The 11,565-nt window shown below is 66.9% G+C and overlaps 1 protein-coding gene across 2 annotated transcripts; it reads left to right on the top strand.

Annotated features, from left to right (window-relative positions):
- The first annotated feature begins 24 nt into the window (after positions 1–24).
- LAMB2 (laminin subunit beta 2) lies at positions 25–11,397 on the top strand. 2 transcript variants are annotated; one of them, XM_030502372.2, is made up of 33 exons: positions 25–213; positions 381–544; positions 647–782; positions 947–1,020; positions 1,095–1,283; positions 1,367–1,430; positions 2,201–2,403; positions 2,493–2,613; positions 2,795–2,983; positions 3,069–3,248; positions 3,325–3,437; positions 3,684–3,763; positions 3,843–3,978; positions 4,127–4,282; positions 4,394–4,521; positions 4,603–4,720; positions 5,183–5,375; positions 5,448–5,591; positions 5,671–5,902; positions 5,973–6,136; positions 6,220–6,444; positions 6,964–7,178; positions 7,249–7,345; positions 7,414–7,786; positions 7,856–8,040; positions 8,117–8,358; positions 8,426–8,629; positions 8,711–8,855; positions 9,620–9,827; positions 9,903–10,044; positions 10,678–10,854; positions 10,937–11,096; positions 11,197–11,397. In XM_030502372.2, exons 1-33 carry the CDS (start codon positions 171–173, stop codon positions 11,331–11,333), a joined length of 5,337 nt encoding a protein of 1,778 aa, XP_030358232.1. In that variant the 5' UTR covers positions 25–170; the 3' UTR covers positions 11,334–11,397. The 2 variants fall into 2 exon arrangements, with proteins under 2 accessions (XP_030358232.1, XP_030358231.1); XM_030502371.2 differs by having other exon boundaries at positions 5,183–5,591.
- Positions 11,398–11,565: the final 168 nt, after the last annotated feature.

Raw genomic sequence — 11,565 nt, 5'->3', positions numbered from 1 at the left:
GGGGAAGGGGGGGGGACGGTGACGGGAGGGACCGGGACGGGAACGGGAACCGGCGGGGCGGGGCGGGAACGGGACGGGACGCGACCGCCGAGCACCTGCCGAGCGCCCCCTTTGCGCGCACTTTGCGTCCCCTTTGCGCGCACTTTGCGCCCCTTTTGCGCGTCCCCGCGATGCGGAGCCCCGGTGCCCTCCTGCTGCTGCCGCTGCTGGCCGGTGAGTCCGCTCCCCCCTTCTCCCGCTCCAGCGGGGCCCGGTGGGGGCCAGGGTCCGGTCCCGCCGTCCTATTTCCGGGCAGCCGCGGAAGGGGCCCCGGGAGGTGGCGGGGGGAGCCCCGGTCCCGGCCCCCCCTTCAGCGCCTGTAACCAGCCGCTGCCCCGCAGGGCTTGGGGGAACCTCGGCCCCCGACCCCCCCCAGGTCTGCGCCCTTGGGAGCTGCTACCCGGCCACCGGGGACCTGCTGGTGGGGCGAGCCCCCCGCCTGAGCGCCACCTCCACCTGCGGGCTGCGCCGGCCACAGCCCTACTGCATCGTCAGCCACCTCCAGGTGAGCGGGACGGGGGCCCCATGGGGACTGGGGGGCTCTGGGAGGGGACGGGGGGCACAGGACAGGGATGGGGACACACGCCGCCGAGCTTCCCGCTGGCAGGAGGAGAAGAAGTGCTTCATCTGCGACTCGCGGCGGCCCTACGATGCCCGTGCCAACACCAACAGCCACCGCATCGAGAACGTGGTCACCACCTTCGCCCCCCGGCCCAAGAAAGCCTGGTGGCAGTCGGAGAACGGTGAGCGGCGCGCGGCAGCGTCCCGGGGGGCTCCGCTTCCCGTCCTCCCACACTGAGGAAGCGTGACTCAGCCGGCACACACGGACGCGCCCCTGGACCGTGGCCGGGTCGGGGGGGACCCACGCGGGTGGGTGCTCCCCACAGTCACACGTGCCATCCCCCAGGCGTGGAGCACGTCAGCATCCAGTTGGACCTGGAGGCCGAGTTCCACTTCACACACCTCATCATGACCTTCAAGGTGGGTCCTGGCACATGGGTACCGGGGATGGGGTGGGATGGGATGGACCCAGGTCCATGCTGGGTGTCCCGCAGACGTTCCGGCCCGCGGCCATGCTGGTGGAGCGCTCGGCTGACTTCGGGCGCAGCTGGAAGGTCTATCGGTACTTCGCCTATGATTGTGCCACCTCCTTCCCCCACGTCCCCCGAGGACCCCCGCGCCGCATCGACGACGTGGTCTGCGAGTCCCGCTACTCCGACATCGAGCCCTCCACCGAGGGGGAGGTGAGGCCCTGACAGCACCCCGGGACGGTCGGGGGACCCCCCTTACTCTCCCCTCACCACCCTGTTGTGTCCCCCCTCCCCAGGTGATCTACCGGGTGCTGGACCCCTCCATCCCCATCCGGGACCCCTACAGCCCCGACATCCAGAGTGAGTCGCCCGCCCTGGGCTCCTGCCTGGCTGCTCTATTTTGGGTGCAGCTATTTTGGCTGCTCTCTCCTTGCTCTGAGCCCCACAGTGGGGTCAGGGCCAGATCCAGCTTGCGGGGCTCAGCCCCCTCCCGCACCCATCCTGTGAGAGCTGCTAAAGGTTGGGCTGCATGAGGGTGAGTGCAGGGAGATGCCGTGTTGGAGCTGAGGCCCAGCACCGAGCAGCAGCGTGGTGCAGGATGGGGTTGGAGATGGGCAGAGGAGTCAGCTGGGTGCAGGATGCAGCGGGTTAATCACGCAGGGCTAAATTTAGGCTGGGAGCAGAGGGGAGGAATCTGCAGGGCTCGGCTGCTGGGAAGCTGCCGTCCCGAGAGAGCCGTCCTGTCCTGTCCTGTCCTGTCCTGCCGGGGCCTCCATGCTGCACCCAGCAAGAACAGCCCCCATCAATGAGGAGCCCTTGCCCAGGGTGCTTGTTCTGCGCTGGTGTGGTCCCATCCTGCATGGCGGGGTCTGCAGACCCCTGGTTCACGGCACAGCCTGACCGTGCACAACCACGCACAGGGGAGCTGAACCACCACGGCTACATACAGCCACGTGCAACCACTTGCCTGTGAGCCAAACCACACACAGCCCTGCGCCAAGCAGCTGTGCCATAGGAAGCCATAGGCAGCACAGCGCGATGGTGGGAAGCCCTGGGTGGACTCCTCATACCACAAACACCACGGACAAGCTCAACCACCCCGTGTTGATGGAGGTCTCTCCTCGCTCCAGACCTGCTGCGCGTCACCAACCTGCGTGTGAACCTCACCAAGCTGCACACGCTGGGGGACAACCTGCTGGATACACGGCGCGAGATCCGGGAGAAGTATTACTACGCGCTCTATGAGCTGGTGCTGCGCGGGAACTGCTTCTGCTATGGCCATGCCTCCGAGTGTGCCCCACTCAGCGGGGCCCCTGCCACCACCGATGGCATGGTAGGGCGATACGGCACGCCGTGTGTCCTGCTGGAGCTGGGTAACTGTGCTGCCTGGTCACACATCCCCTCGCTGCGGTGTCACGGCAGGTCCATGGACGCTGCGTCTGCAAGCACCACACGCAGGGGCTGAACTGTGAGCGCTGCGAGGACTTCTACCACGACCTGCCCTGGCGCCCGGCTGAGGGCTCCAGCACCAATGCCTGCCGCCGTGAGTGCCACAGTGCTGCGGCGAGGGGTTTTGGGGTGCTGGGTAGGGAGAGCCGCAGGCTGTGGTTTGGGGAGGTTGGGGGGCTGGGGTGAGGGGGATCAGGGCTGGGGAGGTTGGGCACTGGGGGTGCTATGGGCCAGGTTTGGGTGCTGCATGCTGTGCCGTGGTGCTGTCCCCGCAGGCTGTGACTGCAACGAGCACTCGCGGCGCTGCCACTTCGACATGGCCGTCTTCCTGGCCACCGGCAACACCAGCGGGGCCGTGTGTGACGGCTGCCAGCACAACACCATGGGCCGCCGCTGCCACCTCTGCAAGCCCTTCTACTACAAGGATCCCAGCAAGGACCTGCGGGACCCCGCCGTGTGCCGAGGTCGGTGCCGGGGGGTGCATGGCACGGGACAGGCTGCATGGGGTGCACGGGGGGGTCGGGGTGCTGACCCTGCCTGTGTCCCCAGCCTGTGACTGTGACCCCGAGGGCTCTCTGGACGGCGGGATGTGTGACAGCGCTGACGACCCAGCCCGGGGGCTGATCGCGGGGCAGTGCCGCTGCAAGGAGCACGTGGCTGGTCCCCGCTGCGACCGCTGCAAACCCGGCTTCTTCGGCCTCAGCGCTGCCAACCCGCAGGGCTGCCAGCGTAGGTACCAGGGCAGCACCCACGGGGGTTGGGTGCATGGCTCGGCCTCACCAGACACCGCTGCCTCCCCATGCAGGTTGCCAGTGTGACCCCCGTGGCACGGTGGTCGAGGGCAGCCGGTGCGATGCTGTGAGCGGTGAGTGCTTCTGCAAGAGGCTGGTGACCGGGCGCAGCTGCAGCCAGTGCCTGGTGAGTGGGGCCATGCATGGTGCTCAGGGGTTATTCATGGTGCTTGGGACCATGCATGGTAGTTGGAGCCATGCATGGTGGCATGGTTTAGTGGTGGACTTGGCAGTGCTGGGGTAATGGTTGGACTTGATGATCTTAAAGGTCTTTTCCAGCCTAGTTGATCTATGATTCTATAGTTCTATGATGCCTGGGGCCATGCATGGTGCTCAGGATGGTGGCTCCCCCTGACCCCCTTGTCCTCTGCAGCCCGAGCACTGGGGGCTGAGCCATGACATCCCGGGCTGCCGGCCCTGTGACTGCGATGTGGGGGGTGCCCGCAACAACCTGTGAGTCTTCATGGGGACACAGGGTCATGGGGCATCCCTGCTGATGAGATCTGTGCTGACGGTGCTGTCGTGGTACAAGGTGTGCCGTGGAGACGGGGCAGTGCCAGTGCCGCAGCCACGTGGTGGGGCGACAGTGTGACCGGGTGGAGCCTGGTTTCTACCGCATCAACCTGGACCATTACACCTACGAGTCTGAGGATGCTCGGCTGCATCAGGTAGGGGATGAAGGTGTCCCTTAGGGGAACATCATGGCAGTGGGTGGCTCTTTGCAGGGTCCCCAAGCTGCAGGCACCACTCTGCCCTACGGGCCTGCAAGCCAAGGCAGTTTTGGGGATCCCATCTCACAACCCGCCCTTGCACCAGGGCTCAGTGGTGGAGCGTGAGCCCCCCACGGACCGCCCGGCTTCCTGGACCGGGACAGGCTTTGCGCGCATGGTGGAGGGCGGCTGGCTGGAGTTCCATGTGAGTGATGTGCCTTTCTCCATGGAGTACGACGTGATCATCCGCTACGAGCCCCAGGTGAGCACCCGATGGTGAAGCCGGTGGTGGGATGTATCACCACACTGGGAGGTGGTGGTGTAGCATGCTGGATGGAGAGCCCTTTAGGCACAGCCCCTTCTCTGTCTGCAGCACCCGGAGCCCTGGCAGGAGGTGAGGGTGAAGGTGCTGCGCCCCAGCCCTGTCTCCGCCAGCAGTCCTTGCGGGAACACCATCCCAGCCGATGATCAGCTCTCCACCAGCCTCCCCTCTGGTGCCAGGTGAGCACCATGCTGGGACTGGGGTGTACTGGGGCTCATAGGAGAACCTGCCTCCCCATGCTCTGCTTTGCCCCTGCCCAGGTACGTGGTGCTGCCACAGCCCATCTGCCTGGAGCGGGGGGTCTCCTACACCATCCGAGTGGAGCTGGGCTGTGCCTCCGCTCAGCAGGATCCCAGCGCCAGCGTGCTCATCGATTCGGTGAGGGGCAGCAGGATGGGGGCAGTGACCAGTACCTAAAGGGGGTCTTCCAGTGCCTAAAGGGGCTCCAGGAAAGCTGGAGAGGGGCTTTGGACAAGGGCCTGTAGGGACAGGACAAGGGGAATGGCTTTAACCTGCCAGAGGGGAGATTGAGATGAGCTCTGAGGCAGAAGCTCTTCCCTGTGAGGGTGCTGAGGCGCTGGCACAGGGTGCCCAGAGAAGCTGTGGCCGCCCCATCCCTGGCAGTGTTCAAGGCCAGGTTGGACACAGGGGCTTGGAGCAACCTGCTCTAGTGGAAGGTGTCCCTGCCCGTGGCAGGGGGTTGGAACTGGATGAGCTTTAAGCTCGCTTCCAATACAAACCATTCTATGATTCCATGAACCCTCTGGCAGGGGGCAGGATGTGTCTGTAGGGGACACAGGGAGAGTCAGGTGTGACATCTCACTGACTTGCCCCCTCCAGCTGGTGCTCCTGCCCCGTTACTCCTCACTGGAGATGTTCATCGCGGGCGACCCCATCTCCATGAAGCGCCGCGAGACCTTCGAGCGGTACCGCTGTGCCCAGCCCTTCCATGCCGCGGGGCCCTCGCCCGTGGCCGAGCCCTGCTCCAGGCTCCTGCACAGCCTGTCTGCCATCCTGCACGACGGGGCGCTGCGTGAGTCTGGCCCCGCACCCCGTTGTGTCCTGCGCCCTTTGTGGCAGCGCTCACCCCGCTCTCTGCCCGCAGCCTGCCTCTGCGACCCCCAGGGCTCGACCAGCGCCGAGTGCCAGCCCCAGGGCGGGCAGTGCCAGTGCAAACCCAATGTCATGGGGCGGCGCTGCCACCGCTGCTCCCCAGGAACCTTCGGCTTTGGGCCTGGCGGGTGCCGAGGTGAGTGCCGCAGGGATGTGCCAGGGAGGGATGCTCTCCATAGCCCAGGGTCAGACGCCATGGGTGCCATGCCTTCCAGCATGCCAGTGCAGCAGCGAGGGGTCGGTGAGCCCCGTCTGTGACACCACCACAGGGCAGTGCTCCTGCCGGGAGGGTGCCCATGGCTCACGCTGTGACCGCTGCCAGCCCGGCCACTGGGGCTTCCCATCCTGCCGGCCCTGCCAGTGCAACGGGCACGCCGAGGAGTGCGACCCGCGCACGGGCAGCTGCCTGCGCTGCCGCGACCACACCGACGGCGAGAGGTGCCAGAGGTAGGTGAGGTGTGTGCCGGGAGCGGGACACGGTGCTGCTTGGCAGGCCCTGCTCATCCCCTGCCCGCAGATGTGCAGCCGGGCACTTTGGGAACCCGGCGCTGGGCTCTGGGCAGCACTGCCGGCCGTGCCCGTGTCCCGATGGACCTGGCAGCTCCCGGCACTTCGCCGCATCCTGCTACCAGGACAGCCGGTCCCGGCAGGTCATCTGCCACTGCAGCCCTGGGTACACAGGTGGGTGCCACGGGGGTCCCCCGGCACTGCCCCGTGCTCGGTGCTGGTGGGTACAGGCAGGTACAGGCACACTGTGCCCGCAGGTCCCCGCTGTGATGAGTGCGCTCCGGGGTACTACGGGGACCCGCAGCAGCCGGGCGGGCGCTGCCTGCCCTGCCAGTGCCACGACAACATCGACATGACGGACCCAGAGGCGTGCGACCGGCACACGGGGCGCTGCCTGCGCTGCCTGTACAACACGGCGGGGCCGCACTGCGCCGAGTGCCAGCCCGGCTTCTATGGGGATGCCGCGCGGCACAGCTGCCGGCGTGAGTACCCGCGGCCACACAGAGACCTGCCTGGGGACCGTGCGTGCCTGTGGGGTCCCTGCAGCCCTGCCCTGCTGTGCCCTGCAGCGTCCTTTGCCAGCCCTGGCGCTGCATTCCTATCCTTGCCCCCATGCCCAACTTGTGTCAGCCCATCTACATCCTCATCTCATGCCTATTCCTGTCTCTGTTGCTGTCCTATCCCCACTGCCACCCTGACTCTGTCCCTATCCCATCCTTATCCCATCTCTATCCTGACCTTGTCCCATCTCCATTTCATCCCCAACAGTGGTCCTTATGCTGTTCACATCCCACCTCCATCTGGTCCCCACCACATCCCTGCCCAATGTGTCTCCATCCTGCCTCCACCCTTGCCCATCGCCATCCCCATCCCATCCCTGCCTGTGTCCCCACCCCATCTCCATCCCAGTCTCATCCCCATCCTGCCTCTATCCTTACCCTGACCCCATCCCCTCTCAATCCCCGCACCCCTCTTCCTGCTCAGTGCCTGTCTGGTTCCAGGTTGCTCCTGCAACCCGCTGGGCACCGACCCCAGCACCTGCAGTCCCCAGCAGTGCCATTGCGACGTGCGCAGCGGGCAGTGCCACTGCCTGCCCAACGTGGAGGGGCAGAGCTGCGACCGCTGCAGCCCCAACTTCTGGAACCTGGGCAGCGGGCAAGGCTGCCAGCCCTGCGCCTGCCACCCCCAGCACGCCCTGACCCCCACCTGCAACCAGGTGAGACACAGCGGGGACGGGGGGACGGGATGGGGTGCGCTGCAGCAGTGCCAACCTTCATGCCTTCCAGTTCACAGGGCAGTGCTCGTGCCGGCCGGGCTTCGGGGGCCGGACCTGTGCCGACTGCCAGGAGCAACACTGGGGTGACCCACGGCAGCAGTGCCGAGGTGAGAGCCGGTGCTGGCAGGGGGACCATGGTGGGTCCCATAGCACCCTGACACCGCTGTCCCCACAGCTTGCGACTGTGACCCCCGCGGCGTCGCCAGTGCCCAGTGCCACCGTGGCAGCGGCCACTGCGACTGCCGGCCCGGCATCTCCGGCGTGCGCTGCGACCAGTGCGCACGGGGCTTCTCCGGCGCCTTCCCCGCCTGCCAGCCCTGCCACCCCTGCTTCGGGGACTGGGACCGCGTGGTGCAGGACCTGGCTGCGCGCACCCGGGCGCTGGCGCAGCGCGTCAGCCTCCTGCAGCACACCGGGGCTGCCAGCGCCTTCCAGGGCACTTTCCGGCGGCTGGAGGAGAACCTGGTCACCGTGCGAGACGTGGTGGCTGCCCATAACGCCACTGCCGCCACTGCTGCCCACCTCACGCATGCCACGGAGGGGCTGCGGTGAGCACCCGGCGCAGGGCACGGCTCACGGGGGCTCCGGGAGCAGGTTGTCACCCCATTCCTTTACAGGCGGCACATCGAGGAGGCGACGGAGAGGCTGACACGGCTGGAGGGGGAGCTGACGGCTGCTCAGGATGCCAACTTCAACGCCAGCCATGTGCTGAGTGTGGTGGACCGGGGTGCCCGCGCCCTCAACCACAGCCTGCAGGACCTGGAGCAGCGGCTGCAGGCCCTCAAGACCTCCAATTTCCTTGGTGAGATGTGCCACAGAGCCGGGTTGGGGTGGTGGGGCCGTGGCTGGGGGTCTGACAATGTCCCTGCTTCACCCAGGTGCCTACGACAGCATCCGCGAGGCCTATGGGGAGTCACGGGATGCGGAGCACCGGGCTGATGCCTCCACCCGCGCCGTACCCAGCCCCATCAGCACCTCGGTGGCCACCCGGCACCACGCCGAGCAGCTCATGGCCAGCCATAGGGATGACTTCAATCGCCAGAACGCAGCCAGCCGGCGGGCGCTGATGGACCTGGCAGCAAGAGCACAGGCACTGAGCCTGCAGCCGCTCAATGAGAAGGTGGGATGCAGGGAGGGGACCATGGGGATGCTGCCTGGAGCCGCACTGAGCCCGCGCTGCCATGCAGGTCTGCGGTGCTGCGGGTGACGTGCCCTGTGCCGAGAGCCCCTGCGGAGGAGCCGGGTGCCGGGATGAGGATGGGGGACGGCGCTGCGGGGGGCTGAGCTGCGGCGGGGCCGTGTCCACGGCGGACAGTGCGCTGGACCGGGCACGCCACGCACAGGAGGAGCTGCGGCAGGCGGCCAGCGACATGGCCCAGCTATCCCATAAGGTGCGTGGCACATGGGAGCGGGTGGCACGGCCACGTCCCACAGCCCTTATGGCTCAGACTGAGGTCTCTGCCCCTGCTCAGGTGGCTGAGGCCAAGGGGAAGGCAGATGAGGCTCGGCTGCGGGCACAGGCGGCGCTGGACAAGGCAAACCAGACCAGGGCCCGTGTGGAGAGCTCCAACAAGGAGCTGCGGGAGCTCATCAGCCACGTCAAGGCCTTCCTGAGCCGTGAGTGCCGGCGTGCCCGGCCCCTGCACCGCACTGCACCGACCCTGCACTGCACTGCACGGTCCCTGCACCGACCCTGCACCGCACTGCACTGATCCTGCACCGCGCTGCCTGGTCCCTGCTCTGCATGTGGGGCTGTACAACCCTGGCACCGCACAGCCCCTGCCCCATGCTGTCTTGCATGGTCCCATCATGGCCATCCTATGTTACCCCATCCTATGTTACCCCAAACATCTTGTGTGACCCCAAACGTCCTCTTCCCCATTGCTCTCCTGCTCTGCCCCATGGCTGCACCCCATGATAACCTACATGGCTCTCCCCCATGGCTTTCTCCCATGATCCCCCCCCATATTTCCCCCCATATTTCTCCTCCATCTTTCCCCCCATGTTTCCCCCGCATGTTTTGCCCCATGTTTCCCCCTCATATTTCCCCCCATATTCCTTCCCCATATTTTCCCCTCATATTTGTCCCCCATATTTCTCTCCTATATTTCCCATGTTTCCTCCCCATGTTTCCCTCTCGTATTCCCCCACCATATTTGTCCCCCATATTTCCCCCTCATATTTTCCCCCAATACTTCCCCCCATGTTTCCCCCCTCATGCGTCCCCCCCCATTTTTTCCCCCTCATGTTTCCTCCCTACGTTTCCCCCCCATGTTACCCCCATGGCTCCCCGCCATGTCCCCCTCCTGCCCTCCACTGCCCCCCTCTCCCCTCCACGCCGGGGGTGCCGCGGGGGACACACTGACATCTCGCACCCGCAGAGGAGGGCGCCGACCCCGAGAGCATCGAGGTGGTGGCCAGCCGCGTGCTGGAGCTGTCGCTGCCGGCCGCGCCGGCGCAGATCCACCGCCTGGCCGAGGAGATCAAGGCGCGGGTGCGCAGCCTGGCCAGCGTGGATGCCATCCTGGAGCAGACGGCCGGCGACGTGCGCCGGGCCGGGCAGCTGCTGCAGGAGGCACAGCGAGCCCGGTGAGCCTGGGGACGTGGAGACATGGGGACCCTCCGGCGTGGGCTGGTGCTGAGGCGGTGCTGTCCTGGCCGCAGGTCGCGGGCTGAAGGCGTGCGGGGCACGGCCGAGGCGGTGCGGCAGGCGCTGGAGGAGGCGCAGCGGGCACAGGGCATGGCGGAGGAGGCGCTGCACCACGCCACCGGCGACATCCAGCACAGCGAGAGAGCGCTCGGCACGGTGAGAGCCCCATCCCCGTCACCTCAGCGCTGTGCCCGCCATGGGGGTGTGAGCAGCAGGGTAAGGGAGGGGATTCTGCCCCTCTGCTCTGGTGAGACCCCATGTGCAGCGCTGTGTGCAGTGCTGGGGTCCTCAGCATCAGAAGGACATGGAGCTGTTGGAGCAAGGCCAGAGGAGGCCACGAGGGTGATCAGGGGCCAGAGCAGCTCCCGTGTGGAGACAGGCTGAGAACGTTGGGGCTGTTCAGCCTGGAGAAGAGAAGCTGCGTGGAGACCTCAGAGCAGCTTCCACTGTCTGAAGGGGGCTACAAGGATGCTGGAGAGGGACCTTCACCAGGGACTGCAGCGATAGGACAAGGGGTGATGGGTTTAAACTTAAACATGTGAAGTTCAGTTTGGATATAAGGAAGTTCTTTACTGTGAGGCACAGGGTGGCACAGGGTGCCCAGAGAAGTGGTAAATGCTCCATCCCGGGCAGTGTTCAAGTGCAGAGCCTTGGGCGACATGGTCTAGTGCAAGGTGTCCCTGCCCCATAGCAGAGGGTTGGAACCGGATAATTTTCAGTCCTTTCCAACCCCAACCACTCCCCGATCCTATATGGGCACCCTGACCATGCCCACGCCACCCCTCCCAGATGCAAGCCCAGACAGCGAGTGCAGAGCAGCGGCTGGCGGGCGCCACGGCTCAGATCGGGGCGCTGGACGGACAGATGGACTCCCTGAAGGTGAAACGCGCCAACAACAGCCTGGCGGCCACACGAGCCCAGGAGGCGGCCGGCACCGCGCGGGACCGCGCCGGCGAGGCCAAGCAGGTGGGTGCGCACCGGGGTTTGGGGGGGACACAGAAGGGGGGGAGCCAGCGTGGGTCCCGCTGACCGTCCCCCCCGCCCGCAGGTGCTGGAGGGGCCGCTGCGGGACCGGTACCGCGCGGCGCAGGAGCTGGTGCAGCACCGCGCGGAGGGCGCGCGGCAGGCGGGCGGGCGGGCGCAGCGCCTGCGGGACGAGGCGGCGGGGCTGCTGCAGGATGCGCAGGGCAAACTGCAGCGGCTGCGAGGTGAGGCTGCGGGGTGATGGTGGTGGTGGTGGTGATGGTGGCGGTGGCGGTCCCGGCTCACCCATGTGTGTCCCCCCCCCTCCCCGTCCCCATCCCGCAGCGCTGGAGGAGGCGTACGAGCGCAACGAGCGGGTGCTGGACGCCAAGGCGGCGCAGCTGGGCGGGCTGGAGGCCAGGCTGAGGGACGTGCTGGCCGCCATCAACCAGCAGGTCCAGATCTACAACACGTGCCAGTGAGGACCCCGCAGCCCCTGCCTGCGGCGGGGCACCCCGTGCGTGAATAAAGTTACAGAGCAAATTGCGCTGTGTCTGCCCGCACCGGGCGCTGCGGGGCGGGCGGTGGGGCTGGGGCGGGCGGGGCGGACACGCGGTAGGCCCCGGCGCACCCGGCCCGTTGCCATGGGAACGCCGCCCTTAGAGGAGGGTGGTCCCGGCGGCGCCGTGGTGACGTCACGGCGGGCGTCGTTGC

This window comes from Strigops habroptila, chromosome 11 (genome assembly GCF_004027225.2).
Source record: "Strigops habroptila isolate Jane chromosome 11, bStrHab1.2.pri, whole genome shotgun sequence".
Taxonomy (NCBI): Eukaryota; Metazoa; Chordata; class Aves; order Psittaciformes; family Psittacidae; genus Strigops; species Strigops habroptila.
Note: the sequence above shows the minus strand (reverse complement) of the source record. Positions and strands in the feature narration are given on the sequence as shown.

Coding starts and splice junctions, on each gene's coding strand:
- LAMB2 (XM_030502371.2), top strand. CDS start 171: ATGCGGAGCCCCGGTGCCCTCCTGCTGCTGCCGCTGCTGGCCG. Junction 5,903..5,972: donor GACGGCGAGAGGTGCCAGAG/GTAGGTGAGGTG, acceptor CCCTGCCCGCAG/ATGTGCAGCCGGGCACTTTG. Junction 10,855..10,936: donor GCGCCGGCGAGGCCAAGCAG/GTGGGTGCGCAC, acceptor CCCCGCCCGCAG/GTGCTGGAGGGGCCGCTGCG.